Genomic DNA, 15,074 nt, shown 5'->3' with positions numbered 1-15,074 from the left:
TTCCTACTAAGGAGAATTTCAACATCCAAAACCAAACTGAAAATTGGTGCAGGCAGTAAAGCACCTATCAGGTGACAATGATCTGCTCCATAATCCATGGCCACTGACTTTAATAACAGGAGGCTAATAAAGGAGCCCACCCCAAGAGAACTTTGTTAACTAGGGCTGTACCAAGGATACAAGTAGCTGGAAATGAACTTGACACAATGGCAGTAAGTTGTGTATGTCTGCACTGATTTATGCCCACAACACAGCAGGCCAGCTAAAACACCCTGAGAACTTCTAGGCATTGCAGGGAGATACACACTTAGATGACATGCCAGGTCAATTTTCACACCATGGTCTGAAAGACCAGACAGTCTGCTTAGTTTAGAAGTGCTTTTCTGCTTAGTTTAGAAGTGATCATGGGCTAGGTGTGGCAGTGCTCTCTGCAAAGCTGTATCAGAAGACTGGCAGACCACGTGTAAGGAGTCATCAACTGCCTAGATGCCATAGTTCCTTAAATGTAAAGAATGAGGTCTTTCAAGCAGCCTTGTTCCTGGTGTCCTTGAAGCACTTCATCCCAACTACTGGGAAGTTAAGTCACATCAGACCAAGTATGTGTAGTACCTATGTATTTGTACATGTTTTCTTCCAGACCATAAGCCTTTGACAAACAACTTTACATCACATTCTGAATCTCTTGTTTTTGGGACAAAAAATGCAGGAACCAGAAATAAATTCTGCTCTCTCACCCTTTCAAACCATACCTGGGCCCACCAAATTCATACCAGAATACAGAAAGTCATTCTGGATGACCAGTTGTCCCTAACAGTTTGTTCCTGATGGTTCTTAATAGAAGGTGCAAAGAATAAAACAGCTTGGAAAAGATACTGAGAAACTCCTACCAGTGTTACCTTTACACTTTTATATGATAGAGTAATATTAACAGAAGTCATGCCAATTTTCTTTCATTTGCAAAATGTATACTGTTTCAGTCAAAAGCTGCCATATTGAAAGATGTTTTTTAATTCTTCCTGTGGACTCTATCAGGAAGACCGTTACAAGCAAAAAAAATAAGCAGTTACCCTCCGAGCTGCAAGATTTCCTGCCAGTTCACTGACTCTTGATTTTCTTTGGTTTGCTAATTCTTTTACAGAATTAACTCCATCAGAAAACATGCTGATTAGTAACTGAAGAGGAACAACAATGTCTAGTTCAGACAACACCTAAGGAAAGACAATAAATAAGAAAGCATGAGTTTCAAGTTGGATCACAAACACCAGCTACTTTATATGCATTTTTGTAACATGATCCTCAGTTCAGCAAGTTCTCTGCATTTAATTTTGGGACTCAATGAGGTGAGGTGCAAGCTTAGATTTCCATTAGAATCAGGGCAAAATAAAACAGGCACTTTCAAAATATTTATTGACATCCACTTGGTGCACCTTGAGATCAATTTTATGCCCAAACACAGAGAGATGTGAGGTTATTCTACAAAAATATTTCTGTAAATCAGAAATATTACCAATACTTGAATTAATAACTATTCTTTTTTATTATTCCTTAAAACTGAATTTTTTTTGATTCTAAGAATTTGGCCAGAATGGTAGCCTACAGGTGTCAACATAGTGATAGGATTGTTAACTGCACATCACTTGGAGAATATTCCAAATCTATTATGCCTCTATTACTCATATAAATATAAACTCATTTGCACTTGTCATTGTTATTAATTCAAGAAAAATCTAAAGAAATCATGTTATACTTGAAAACTCTGTATACCTAAAAAATTAAAATTACAGTCAGGTAAATTGGTCTTTGTAAAGGTTTAATTAAAATAACCCTCAGCAGGAAATAAGCGATAATGAAAAGTACAGGTATAATTTTGAAGTGCTGTGGAAAATTTTATATCCTTTTTGAATTCATTGCCCTCATCTGACATGATTATCCCTGTAGCTCCCTGTAACATTGGGTGAATGCCAGTTTTGCAGCAAATATAGCACAAAAAGGGTGAGAGCAGCAGAAAGCTTGGTGGGTACAGAGCTAGTCTAATCCAGCTCTTCATATGCAGAAACAACTACAGCTGTTTCTGGAGTCTGGAATTAATTTTGGAATCTACAGACCAATTTCTGTAGAGACTAAAAAGTAATGCTGTAAAAAAGTCAGCCAGCTGAATGGCTCTAAAGACTCAACTGACAACAAAGGGATTTTTTAAAAAAAAAGGTTAAAGAAATTCCCAGGCTTCCATTTTTAAAGAATCACAAAATCACAGGTTACAAAGGACCCCCAAGATTACTGAGTGCAACCCTTAACTGATCCCCACCTTGTCAGCTAGATTATTGCCCATGATGAGTTAGCAACACTCAGGGTCTGTCTACCAACCATCCTCATATTGGAGCTAAGCAAAGGGCAAAGGGGGGTGCACCAACTTCAGAAAAGCAGATTATTTTTCAAAATTATCAGCTGTTTCAGCATGACTTGTCAAGCAAGGACACTTACATGCAGCCAGAGCAATGCCTGCTCTTGCACAGAAGATGGATACCCTGTGAATCGACAGCTAATAAAGCCAAACATCTCCTCCAAGGAGAAAGGGAGAGGACAGAGCTCAGTGTCAAACATTTTGCTGAAAAATAGAACAAAAATGTAGCATCACTGAGTTAGCATGGCATACACTGTGTGAGACAGAACAGAAAACTGGTAGGAAGCTAATCTTACTTGCAGCCTCACCCTCCACGGGAGCTGAGCTAGGCTGCTGATACCACCTGTCCTGACTATACAAGGCCATCTCTGAATTTGGTGATGCACCTTAAGAATTGATATCACATGTGTTCAAATTCATTTGATAGCAATATCTTTTCCATCATCCAATGCAAAAATTGAAAAATTTCTCATCTCACTAGTCCATTATTCCATGTTTGCACTAAAAAAAGTTTACAGCAATACCTACAAATATGAACTTACAGTCAGTTTCAGAGCCCTGTCATCAATTAAAAGGCAATGTGAAGTTTCATCGTCAAAGTCATAAACCAGGCACAAAATTATGACTCCGCCACCAATCTTATCCTGGTGTTTCCTTTGCTTCATAGGGGAAGATATTATCATAACAAATACAGCTCTACTAATCCCCACCATTTCTCATCAACTGGACAGGAGAAGAAAGCTGGTCCTTCCAACATGCTGCAGGAAGCACACTAAGAATATGCCTTGCTCACACCAAAGAGGCATCGTGTAATTGGCTCTTGACACAAAGACATGGGGGGCAATAAAAGAAAACTTTCCCAAAGCTTAAATCCTTTAAACATAAGATACAAAAACAAATCCAAAGCATTCACTCACTACTGTCTATTGCACATATAGGCATTTTATTAGTTGCCACCATCTTAAAATGCTAAAACCGTCAACAAACATATGCAAAACCAGAATGATTCCAACATATGCCTACATACCTCAGCACTTCCCGAAACTCTTTCAGCTGGTTATCGGGCACTTCTGTCCTTATAGCTTCCAGCCATTCAGGCATGATACACTCCCACACTGACTGGTTTATCACGTTGTATGGAATCAAGCAAAGGATTCGATTCAGCCCTTCTTTTAACTGGGTTACAGCACTACATGATTTGTCCCAGTATCCACCAACCTGTGGGTATTTCAAAAAATCATACTGATGAACTATTGTAAATGCAGGTCCACCCACAAGGGGAGAGAATGATGCATCAGACTCCATCTTATCAGAAGGCTAATTTATTACTTTATTATACTATATTATATTAAAGAATACTACACTATACTATACTAAAGAATACAGAAAAGATACTTACTGAATGCTAAAAAGGTAATAATGAAAACTCGTGACTCTTCCCAGAGTCCTGGCACAGCTTGGCCCTAATTGGCTAATGAGTCAAAACAACTCACACCAGAATCCAATCAAACAATCACCTGTGGGTAAACAATCTCCAAACATATCCCACACGGGCACAACACAGGAGAAGCAAATGAGATAAGAAGTGTTTTCCTTTTCTCTGAGGTCTCTCTTGCTGCCTTTCAGCTTCCCAGGAGAAAAGCCCTGGGCGAAGGAATTTTTTCAGAGAATGTGAATGCAACAATGAACAATATTTCTAGTCCCTGTAACTTACTCAGTATCACAAATTTGCTCAGTGTGTTGCAGCCAGGAAATTTTTGGAGATGATTATTAATAAATTCAAGGCCGAATTTAGAATTCAGACACGGAGCTGCATTGTTTTTTCCTCTTTAATTTGACTGACAGGACACAAAAGCCTTGTCCAAGACTTAAATGAACTTTGCTCACTTTCAGGCCATGATTCAGTGTATTATTATTTATAATTCTCAAAAAGGCACAGATTTATTTGGTCAAACTTGCACCATCAATTTTTTGCTCTGGGAAACTTGTTACAGTGCTGGGTCTTTATTCTGAAAAACTTAAGTCTGTACAAGGTGTTCTTTCATGGGTGTTAGTTCAGGGTTTTTTGAAGAAAGGTTTTCAGTGATGGAAGCAAAAAAATATGCTTCTAAGTATATAAGTAATTGGCATACAGAGATTAATTATTCTAACTGACCTCGGCTCACATCTGCTGTTCCTGACTAATGGCTCTAGAGATGCCTGCTGTTTTGGCAGCAATTACTGGTAATCTCAGCCAGCAAACTATTTTTCCTTCATTCATCACAGCTAATTTCATGGCTATTTGTCTTCATGTTCTAGTGAAGTCTTGCAAATCTGGCAAGTTTTTGGTCTAGTCTTAAGTATTGCAGTAGGGGGTAACAAAACTCAAAAGAAGGGCTGGATCCAAGAAAAAAATCTGCAAGAGATTACAGCATGAGGTTCAGTCCTTCCTTCTCCCCTTAACCTCAAAGCCATGGTCTCTTTTGTTCAGTTTCTAACATTTGAAGCATCCATCCACCTCTCAAACTGCCCCAGCTGACCTACAAGCCCCCCCAGCAGCAATGGTTACTAAGTAAAACATGCCCACGCTGGTCTGCAAATGTACAGCAGCATACATTACATTATAAAAAACCCACAATGCACAGTTCATGTGATGATGTCATACATCACACAAAGTCTTTATGTCTCTTCCAAGTCTAGCCACTTAATTTTAGGAGACAAGCCCAACATGTCCTCTGGACATTTTACATGAGAGTCTCAGAAAAAGAAAGTCTTACAAAAGCATGATTAAGTGGTGAGTTCCGCTCCATAACTAATGGACAGGAAGAATGACTCTTTTTAGAAGAGGCTGCACCAATGGTTACACTTAGGCACCCTGGATAACCTTCCAGGTAAATCTCTGTCTCTCCATCAGCAACAAGGCAAACCATGTCAGACTGGGATCTTAATTGAGTCACTCAAATTAGGTCTCTGAAGTTAGCATCAGAATTCCCAGAGTTCCCTTCAGTTACAACTGTGTGATTTCAAAAACCTTAATTCACAGCTGCAGAGATGAAGTATGCAAAGAGCAAAGAAACATCACTAAAGGACAGGTTTATATCTGGGAGTAGGCAAATGATACCTTTTAGAAAAGACAAGTTCAGGTACTTCATCACCATAAAAATGTGCAGGTATCAAAAATGTAGCTTCCAATACCTATAATATTACAATCCCTATACAATACTATATCTTGCAATACCTATAATATTATTCCAACCTGCCCTCACATCAGTGTAAATAATGCCTACTTTCTAACACAGTAAAACTAAAAATGCTGTGAAAAGGAAAAATTCCCAATTTCCACTGCTCCCTCTACCACTGAGATTTCTTTGTGTTGTCAGAGCTGGAAAAAAAAAGGCAATTTTACTTAAGACCTTAATCTCTGTATCAAATAAGGGAGCCTTCAGATAAATTGTTCTTACCCTGGCAAACTCCATTGGCTTGGGCAGGAGGCACATAACCATGACATCAAACCGGACATCACAAACAGTCTTCAGCCACTTGGTAACAAACTGGGGCTTCAGTTTCTCAACCAGGCTACCAACTTCATCATCCATCATGTAAGCTGTAGAGTGAAACCACTGGAACACCATGCTGACCAGCCTTGCTAAACTCTCTGTGGGTGTATTCTCACTGGGAGTGCAAAGGCTCACCTGGAAGAGAGAAACACAAACCAACTTTCATTTCTAGAATTAAAGGGGGGAAATTTTTGGTCTACTAGGTTTTGCATATTCTCAGAGTTATGAGGATGCAGATTACATATGAGACAAATGAAATGATCAGTTTTAAATAGAGGTTGGTACAGGACAATTGACAAAACATTTCCTAACCAGAAAATAACAACAAAATGGGGAAAAAAATGGCACTGAATTTTTTGTTTACTTTCAACACTGAAAAAAATCAGTGTAGAGTGCTTTGACAAACTTTTTGGTTTGAACTTTAAAATTACTTTTAATTTCAGAAGGTACTGTAAATCTAGTAAAATATATGCTATACATACACACACATATATAAGACATACCAGATAAAAAGACAAGTCAAATCAAGAACTTCAAAAATTCTGAAAGAACATGCCTACCTAATGTAATAAGTGATCTTTACTTTGCAAAAAGACTCCAATCTTGAATTTTTGTCCTCATTTGGGGCATGAATATGAGTTTTAAGTCCTCGGAAATTCCCACATAATGATTAACGTTCTTCACCCCTTCTCCAAACTCTTTAAAATGACACCTGGACTGTAAAGCTGTCACAAATCTGAGACCAAGTTACTACCCCAGTTCACAGGCCAGCACACTGCTAAGCCCTTAATTACCTAATATTTGAGCTCTTGGCACCCTCTGGGTACAGGAGACAAAGTTTCAAATCAGGTTGCTGAACTGAATGCAAAGAATGGATGACAGGAGAAGCTCCTTTAGCCACCAAACAGCTATTCATTGTCATTTCCTAGTGAAAATTGCACCCTAAGCACTTGGCAACCTGAAACTGGTGACCACTGCCTGGCAGTGAGCGAACAACAGAGCAATGATTGTGTCACATCTGGAGAAAAAAATGACAGCCCTCCTTCCCAGAGAAACCAGAACCCATTTAAAAAATGTTTTTCCTCCATGATTTTTCTTGAGATCTTGCCAATTCAAAGTACAGTCTTTTACTTCATTGCAGGTTGAAGTTAAGGTGTTGGCTTCCTTGTGCTTGGCTCAGGTGAGCATTAACTCAAAGGCAGTATCAGCTGGCAGCCTTTTTAAAAGGAACTCTTGACCCCTTATCCAGTTTCTGCATGAAAGATAGTAATTTTATGGAGGAAAACAGCAACCCAAGAGTCTCACAACCTGTATGGTCATCTCTGTCAATACCCACTACAGAAAGCTCAAGAGATTTTACAGGAATAGAATGGAGACAGTGAGTTCTTCCTCCTTACCACAGAAAGGTACACTTTGAATGTCAGGGATGAGGCATGTACAGTGAAACACAACCTGCTCTGTTTGCACTTAATTCTACTTCTGGAAATATAGACCTTCAGTCTTTACAAAACATCCTTTAATACAGAATAGATGCACATGGCACAAAAAAATATATATATAGATGTCTTAATATATAGATGTCTTTCATTCTGAAACAACGTTAAACAACAAAACCCACAAGATGTCAGCAGAATATAAAGTTTATTCATGTAGTTCTTTGAAACTGCAGAGCAGCTCTTTTGGCACCATGGAACTCCACACCTACCACTCTGCCATCCAGAGATCCTATCTCTGTTTACACAATGGATGAAGGGTCCTGATATTTGCCCACATGTCACTGGGTGACTGAAGAGAGAGCTTGAGAGGAAAGGTGACTTGGAAAGAGCCTGAGAAAAAGAATTCTCCTTAAGGAGAACTGCAGAATGCAGTTTCTGAGGATCTATGAGGCTGCAGCCTGGCCTGCTCATGACCTAGCCAGGAGCAGCCCTGCTATTTTGGAATAATCTCTGGTAGCTGCTGTAGGGGTAGAACCCAGGGCTTCATTCTGTCATCCCACACCAGGTGAATGGAGTAGACTGACTGACACAAATTGATCAAGCTGACTGCAGGAAGGAACAACATCCCAGTAAGAATCCTCCTGCCTATTCAGAGGTAAGAGAGAAAGCTCTGCTCCCAGAAAGTGATGTTGAAAACTGGAAGGGGAAAAATAGATTTTTAGAGGACTGCCTTTTAAAATTAAAAAAATGGCACTCACCAGGGGCACTTGTGAACAGAAGCAAACAGAAGTCAATTAAAAACCTGAGAGTTAATAATTCTTTTATATACTTTGTAGCAGACTCAGAGGCAGTCAGCAGCTCCACCCAAACTAGTTATGAAATCTCCAAGTCTGACAGCTTCACAGGACAAATTCTTGCTTACAATTCAGAATGTCTCCAACTAAAGCCAAGAAGTGTGGGAACAAATAGAGGCAAAACAGACTTCAGAAAGTAAAGGGGAGGCAACTACGAAGAGAGAAGAAAGCAAGAATTTCTTACCAAGAACCATATTCCAAACTGGCTCAGGAGGCGTTGGTCATGCTTGTCATCATCTTTATTATCAAAGTCTGTGTTGTCCAGGGAGTGATGGGAAGAGGAGAGGCCCATCTGCCTCCTTCGGTTGAGTTCATGCTCCCTCTGCTCTGCATGAAACTCTGCTTCTTTCAGCAAGCTATAAAACAAGCCTGTGGTCAGTGAATGCACCTTCCCTGCAGTGGATACAAGTGTCTAATCAAGAGTAACTAGACATTTAGCCATATGATGTCATCACTTTCCTGAAACAAAATAACATCAAATCCTAGGATTCCAGGCTGACTTTCTCTTTAGGACAACACTCACAGAATCACAGAATAACAAGGTTGGAAGAGACCTCCAAGATCATCAAGTCCAACCTATGCCCTAACACCTCAACTAGACTATAGCACCAAGTGCCAGTCCAGTCATTTTTTAAACACATCCAGAGATGGTGATTCTACCACCTCCCTGGGAAGAGCATTCCAATACTTTATTATTCTTTCAGTGAAAAATTTTTTTCTAATATCCTATTAGGAATATTTATTATCTTATTTTTCCTAATAACCAATACCTTCCTTGATGTAGCTTGAGACTCTGTCCTCTTGTTCTGTCAGTTGCTGCCTGGTGGAAGATACCAACCCCCACCTGTCTACAACCTCCCTTCAGGAGATTGTAGAGAGCAATAAGGTCACCTCTAAGCCTCCTCTTCTCCAGGCTAAACATCCCCAGTTCCTTCAAACGTTCCTCACAGGGTTTGTGTTCCCAGCCCCTCACCAGCCTCGTTGCCCTCCTCTGGACGCGCTCAAGCATCTTAATGTCCTTCCCAAACTGAGGGGCCCAGAACTGGACACAGCACTCAAGATGTGGTCTCACCAGTGCCAAGTACAGGGGAAGAATGACCTCCCTGCTCCTGCTGGCCATACAATTCCTTGCCATTGTACTTCTCGGCCACCAAGGCACACTGCTGGCTCATGTTCAGCCGGCTGTTGACCAGCACCCCCAGGTCCCTTTCCGCCTGAACACCGTCCAGCCACAGTGTCCCCAGCTGAGCTACTCTCTGCTAAAGCAGCAGGAGTTCAGTGTCTACTCTCCAATTATCCCAGTGAAACTAAAATCCACCTGTGCACAAGATCTGCAGACAATATGGACACAAGGCCTGGTCCTGCTCACGTACCCACAGCTCACATTACCTGATGACAGCCTCCACAGTGAACACGAGCTGCAATATGGGCACCAAGGCCTGGTCCTGCTCACATGTCCATAGCTCACATTACCTGATGACAGCCTCCACGGTGCACATGAGCTGCAATATGGGCACCAAGGCCTGGTCCTGCTCACATGTCCATGGCTCACAGTACCTGATGACAGCCTCCACAGTGCACATGAGCTGCAATATGGACACCAAGGCCTGGTCCTGCCTCGCGTACCCATGGCTCACAGTACCTGATGACAGCCTCCACGGTGCACACGAGCTCCTCGGCGCCGCACTCGCGGGTGTTGATGGGGGGCGGTGAGGTCTGGTACAGGTGGGTCTCTGCGGCCGCCCCCAGCTCGCTGTGGTGGTTGGAGTGGCACCTCTTGCAGTAGCGCACGGGCCGGTTGCCGTGGCGGCCGCAGCAGCCCGCCGAGAAGCACGTGACGACTGCTCTTCGGACGTGGGAGCTGCAGTTCTGGAAATAAAAAAAGGGTTTGTCAGGCCACAGGTTATCGGGAAATGGAACTGAAAACAGGGATGAGAGCCTGCACCAGGGAGCTGGCTCAAGCGTTGGCAATTTCCAAAAATCACTCTGTCTAAGCACAACTGCGTGCAACCTCCTGATGCCAAACATCACTGACCTTCCAGAAAGACAAGCTCAGGACTAAATGCTGAGTGTGGACTTAAATGTCACAGTTGCTCCTCTTCTGAAACACCAAACTGACATTTAAATCATCAACCTCAACGTCCTGACTTAGAGCAATCTCTAAATTTTACAGTAGTTCTCTTAACACCTGCTTATGCTTCAGAAAGTCTTTTTAAGTTACAGGTAGCAACAGGCAGATCCTTAGGAGTGCAAAAAAGTGGTGCCACCATGCCACAGTTTATGCTATGTAAGAACCTGCCTTATCATAGGAAACTGTACAAGCCTTTGAAATAAGCACCTGAAATTTCTGCCACCTAGTAATCCAGCCCAACAGAGAAACTTTCTTTGCCACCTGAGAACTGGAATATGTTATACACTGTATCCTTTGCTATAAAAGTCTTATCAAAACACATTAGCTGATATGTACTGCGAGCAGATTCTTTTTGTCAGCAACCTTTTCAGAGCCAAGCACTAAAGATTTTCAGTCCATGTATTTTTAAAAATACACATTTTACAGTTTGATTTTTGCCCAATTTACGATCAATCCAAGACTTCAAGGACATGAGAAGATACATAAACACTTAAATTTAAAATTCATCTCTTGTTCTATCCTCTTCATAAAGCAGAGTTATAGAATACAAACAGACCTCAACTGCATAATTGGATTGCTTTACTAATTGCCACTTAAACTAAAACCTACAACTCAAATCAAGATTGTCAGTTTTAACAAAAAGAAACCTGCTGCTGCTGAATTATTTCCATTCACCAATAAATGCATTCATGGATAAATTGTGAAATTTTGGAATGGTAGAAAGAAGAATGCACTATACAGCGATGGAATGACATTACACACAACATCAAATCATGCCCCATCACACAAATGGCTGAATCTTACCTTCTTCTGACATATAGCAGAAATTTCAGCTGTAAGGGGAAGGCATACAAAACATGAACACAAAGTGACGACCTTTGTGGTTTACTATGGCAGCCAAGGGAAAATGGACATCCTGCAAGGAAGTCTCTGGGCTAAACTTGTGTTTCCAGGTACTACTGAAACCCCTAAGCCAGCAGAAGCGAGGACACTACACACTTAGGCCTGTGACTATTTCTGCTTTGAAATACAATAACAGCCTTGGTGCATTAAGTGTGGTGGGCTCTGCAACCCCTCCTCCTTCTGCTTATGCTGCTGCCTCACAGGCAGACTTGTAAAAGCACACCTTGCACACACAACTGTGGCATGCTGCAGGAGACATGGCTCAGGTGGGCCTACACTACTTGTGAAAGCTCTTGGCATAAGAGTAGTGAATATGGATGAACAATGCCAAAACAGACACTATGTCTGGCCCATAATTTCAGAGTGAAATGTTTGCAGATTCAACCTGTAAGCAGTAGCTATTTGATCTGTTGCCCTGGCAACGTATGATTCAGTAAGTTTAAGGGGCTGATTAAGAAGATGTGCTTCCCTTAAGTAAATAAAACATTCTTTATCTGGGTAACATTTCAACTAAAAGCAGACAGCAAGAAAATCTCAACTGCTTAAGAATTTTCAGTTTGCAAAGCAAAGAGAGAAGCAGTGTCTTCATTCTATCCCTGGAAGGGTTATTTCAGATAATATGCTGACTAGTCTGTCAACACACTTTGTCTGCATTCTAGTAGATAACAAAATATCAGGTTTTCTCACTGGCCAAAGGACAATAATTGGATCAATGACTGGACCATCAAAAAATATTTTATGTCCTTTTCTGAGATCCTTTGCAGTCTTTGTTACAGATTTTCAGCAGCTTTTAGGGCTTTCAAATCAGACCCAGGTTACTGGAAGAACTAGCCCCATTTTTTGGACAGCACTGTAGGACACAAGTACTTTTTAAAAACTTGGCTCCAATTGTGAATGCGTCAAGATTTGAAAATCTGTTCACTTGTTTCTGTTTCCTCACACATAGAGAGTTGCATAGTATTTCAGATAGAGGATTAGTCAATTCTTCATAGTACTTTAAGGACATTAAGCAGCATTAAGTACAAACTACTTTAAATAAAAAAAAAAAACAACACTTTTGAACAGAATGCAGCAGTTCAAGTAATACAGTATACAGCATAGCTTTGTACAATTATGATCAATTTGTACCTACCCTTAAAATATCTCTTACCTTGTGGCAGAAGAACATCAATCAACCATTCACTGTGATCCCTGTAAAAATGTATATATAATCAGCTTTCTTTTTATACATATATATATATATATATACAGATTTATTTTTGTACAGAGGAAATTTAGATAAATCAATGTGGTTGGAATGCCATTATTCTGAAGCTGCTTTTTTTTAATTGTAATTTTATAAATTGCAGACTGCTTTACATAACATCTCTTGGTTGTGCTGTCTTACCATAAATTACCACTTTGATGATGTTGGTCACCATGTTCAAGGTTTTCAAAATTACTTTTGAGACCTAAATTTATCAAATTAAAAGAGAGTGTCCTCTGAAAGTCTGACAGATAAGAAATGGTAGTGAAGAATAGCAGATGAATGTAGAAAAGAAACCAAAGTACCAGTACTGTTTTCTCTGTGTGTCCTTAGAAGCTATGCTTCTACCAAATTCAATTACTTTTTCCTGCAGTTTTAACTCAATGATGACTTAAAAACCTAAGGTGAGATGTAATTGCTTTTCCCACAGCCAGTGTGATTTAAAGTTGTCTGAAACTGAGGAGAAAAACACTCTTTAGGCTCTGAACTACCTGTAAACTTGTCCATTTGAAGTAAGGACTGGCACTGACTGGAAGTATCAGTAGATTTTGTATATTAATGCAAACCAAAGTAGCAATTTAAAGGTAAAAAAGACAACCAAAAATGGAAACAAAGTGAGGTTATTTTATTTCATGGTACATTCCTTCCAAGTACTGGCCAATCCTGGATCAATTTCTTTGATCTGTGCTGCTTCATGGTATATCTTAGAGACTAATCTGAAATACATGTTACAAAACATTAGTGAAAGCTCTGTAAAAGAACTTTCACTGGAATGTTTGGTTTTAAATGACAACTAATGGATGAGGACAAAAATGTTCCATAAGCATAAGCTGGTTCATTAATGAGGTTTCCCTATAATAGTCAATGCATCCCACAGTATCTATTCTTTCACAGATCTCAAATTAAAAGCTCTGTTTAAAGGTAGGTGCAAATACTGATCATGTAAATATCTGTAATCCTTATTCATATTGAGTGGCAGTGTGCTCCACATATTTCAACAGATGTACCTATATGAATTATATGCAAATCATACTCCAAAAAAGCAAACCTCCAGAGTTATAGAGTCTGACAATATTTATCAATTTCCAGCTTTTGGTTTACCTACCCTGCAATTCTTTGGCTGCATTCTTCACAAAGATATAGGGGAGGTGGCTTATCACCCAAAGCCACAGACAGGGATGGGTCAATGCACATCTGAAACACGGAGAAGGAAAAGGATTAACATCTCTGTTCATTGAAGCTTGCTGAAAAAGTTCAACATGTTAATGCTAGGACATAAAATGTAACACAGCTTTGATATGTGTTAAGAGTATTCAGTAATGAAAGAAAATACTCAGCATGTGGTGTACAAGATCTCAAACTATTTCTAACAAAGATAGGGATGTGAGCCTGCAAAAATATAGGACATATTGCAGTACCAATATTATCACTTTCTGAAAGACAAGTACGTTTTGTTATATACTCACATCACATATTCACTATACACTGCTACTATTTTGTCCTCAAAGAGACAGCACTTAAAGGATCCATTGTTTAGGACAAGGTAATGGACAAGGTAATGGAAAGGTCTAGATTCTTCTATCTCAAAAATGCCTCTTCCAGCAAAATCTAATTTTCAGTCGTCACAGTTTTCAAGTATAGAGCACAACTGCAGTGACAGAACAAAGACTCACAGTTCCCTTGGCAACATAGGTCCAGACTTTGTCTTGCATTAGCTTTTATCTTCCACATAAGTCAATTACAGAAAATAGTTACAGTTAACAGCCAGTTCCATCCTCATTTGTTCAAGTGTTTTGTACTACAGAGGAAACACTGAACAGTAGTATGCGTACACTACATCTTAACCACTCTGATCACTCTTATTCCATTGGAGTGCAAAACTGTAAATAAAGACAAATATCTCTTTGACTGTTTCTCATCTTTGTTAACCAAATCATCTATTTAGGCTGCATTTTTCTGAGTGATGACTGATCAAAACTGGTTCCGTCAAAATTTGGTTAACAGTATCACTCAAAAATATTCATGTGCTTAATCTGCAAAGCTCTAAACTCTACTATTTTAATATTTTGCTCTATTGTATTATTAGCCTGGAACTAGTGACCACTACAACATGAAGCACCTTTCAGTATTTTTCCTGTGAGAAAGGAATCATTGAGAATGATTGGAGTGGGCAGGAAGGTGGTCCCTTGCAGGACTCTTGAGATAAGTGCCATCACGATGTCCTAGCACAGCCTGTGGAAAAGGCTCACTGCAGAACTCTTTGACTAAAGAAATTATACTAGTATACAAATCGATGCCAGGAAAATTGATTGTACCTACATATTTAACTGGATACAAATTAATTAATCAGTACACCTAACTGCAGTATGTTCTGGACTTGGGCTGCCGTTCTTGCCTCGGCTACTAAATTGTTCTGTGAGCCTGGTCAAAGCTTTTTCATTTTTACTATGCCTATAAACAGTAAAGAAACAATTTACCTTCCTCAAAGAGAGCTGCAGAAAAGGTAAGTAAAGCTTTGTTGCTATTTGCTTTAGGACACATTCCAAGCAAAGGATCATAACCAGAGT

General features: G+C 39.9%; 1 protein-coding gene across 3 annotated transcripts in view; it reads right to left on the bottom strand.

The window, feature by feature from the left end:
* Positions 1-15,074, bottom strand: part of UNC79 (unc-79 homolog, NALCN channel complex subunit) — a 109,366-nt gene that overhangs the window by 72,380 nt on the left and 21,912 nt on the right. For all 3 annotated transcript variants that reach the window (XM_066551339.1, XM_066551340.1, XM_066551338.1), the window contains 9 exons: positions 13,613-13,701; positions 12,412-12,452; positions 11,163-11,191; positions 9,870-10,096; positions 8,412-8,583; positions 5,842-6,072; positions 3,429-3,619; positions 2,482-2,605; positions 1,068-1,208 (listed from right to left, as the gene is read on the bottom strand). In XM_066551339.1, coding sequence (XP_066407436.1) covers positions 1,068-1,208; positions 2,482-2,605; positions 3,429-3,619; positions 5,842-6,072; positions 8,412-8,583; positions 9,870-10,096; positions 11,163-11,191; positions 12,412-12,452; positions 13,613-13,701 — 1,245 coding nt within the window. The remainder of the gene's footprint in view (positions 1-1,067; positions 1,209-2,481; positions 2,606-3,428; positions 3,620-5,841; positions 6,073-8,411; positions 8,584-9,869; positions 10,097-11,162; positions 11,192-12,411; positions 12,453-13,612; positions 13,702-15,074) is intronic.

The sequence above is a fragment of the Molothrus aeneus genome, chromosome 6 (genome assembly GCF_037042795.1).
Source record: "Molothrus aeneus isolate 106 chromosome 6, BPBGC_Maene_1.0, whole genome shotgun sequence".
Taxonomy (NCBI): Eukaryota; Metazoa; Chordata; class Aves; order Passeriformes; family Icteridae; genus Molothrus; species Molothrus aeneus.
The sequence above is the reverse complement of the archived record's forward strand: the minus strand, read 5'-3'. Positions and strand labels throughout refer to the sequence as shown.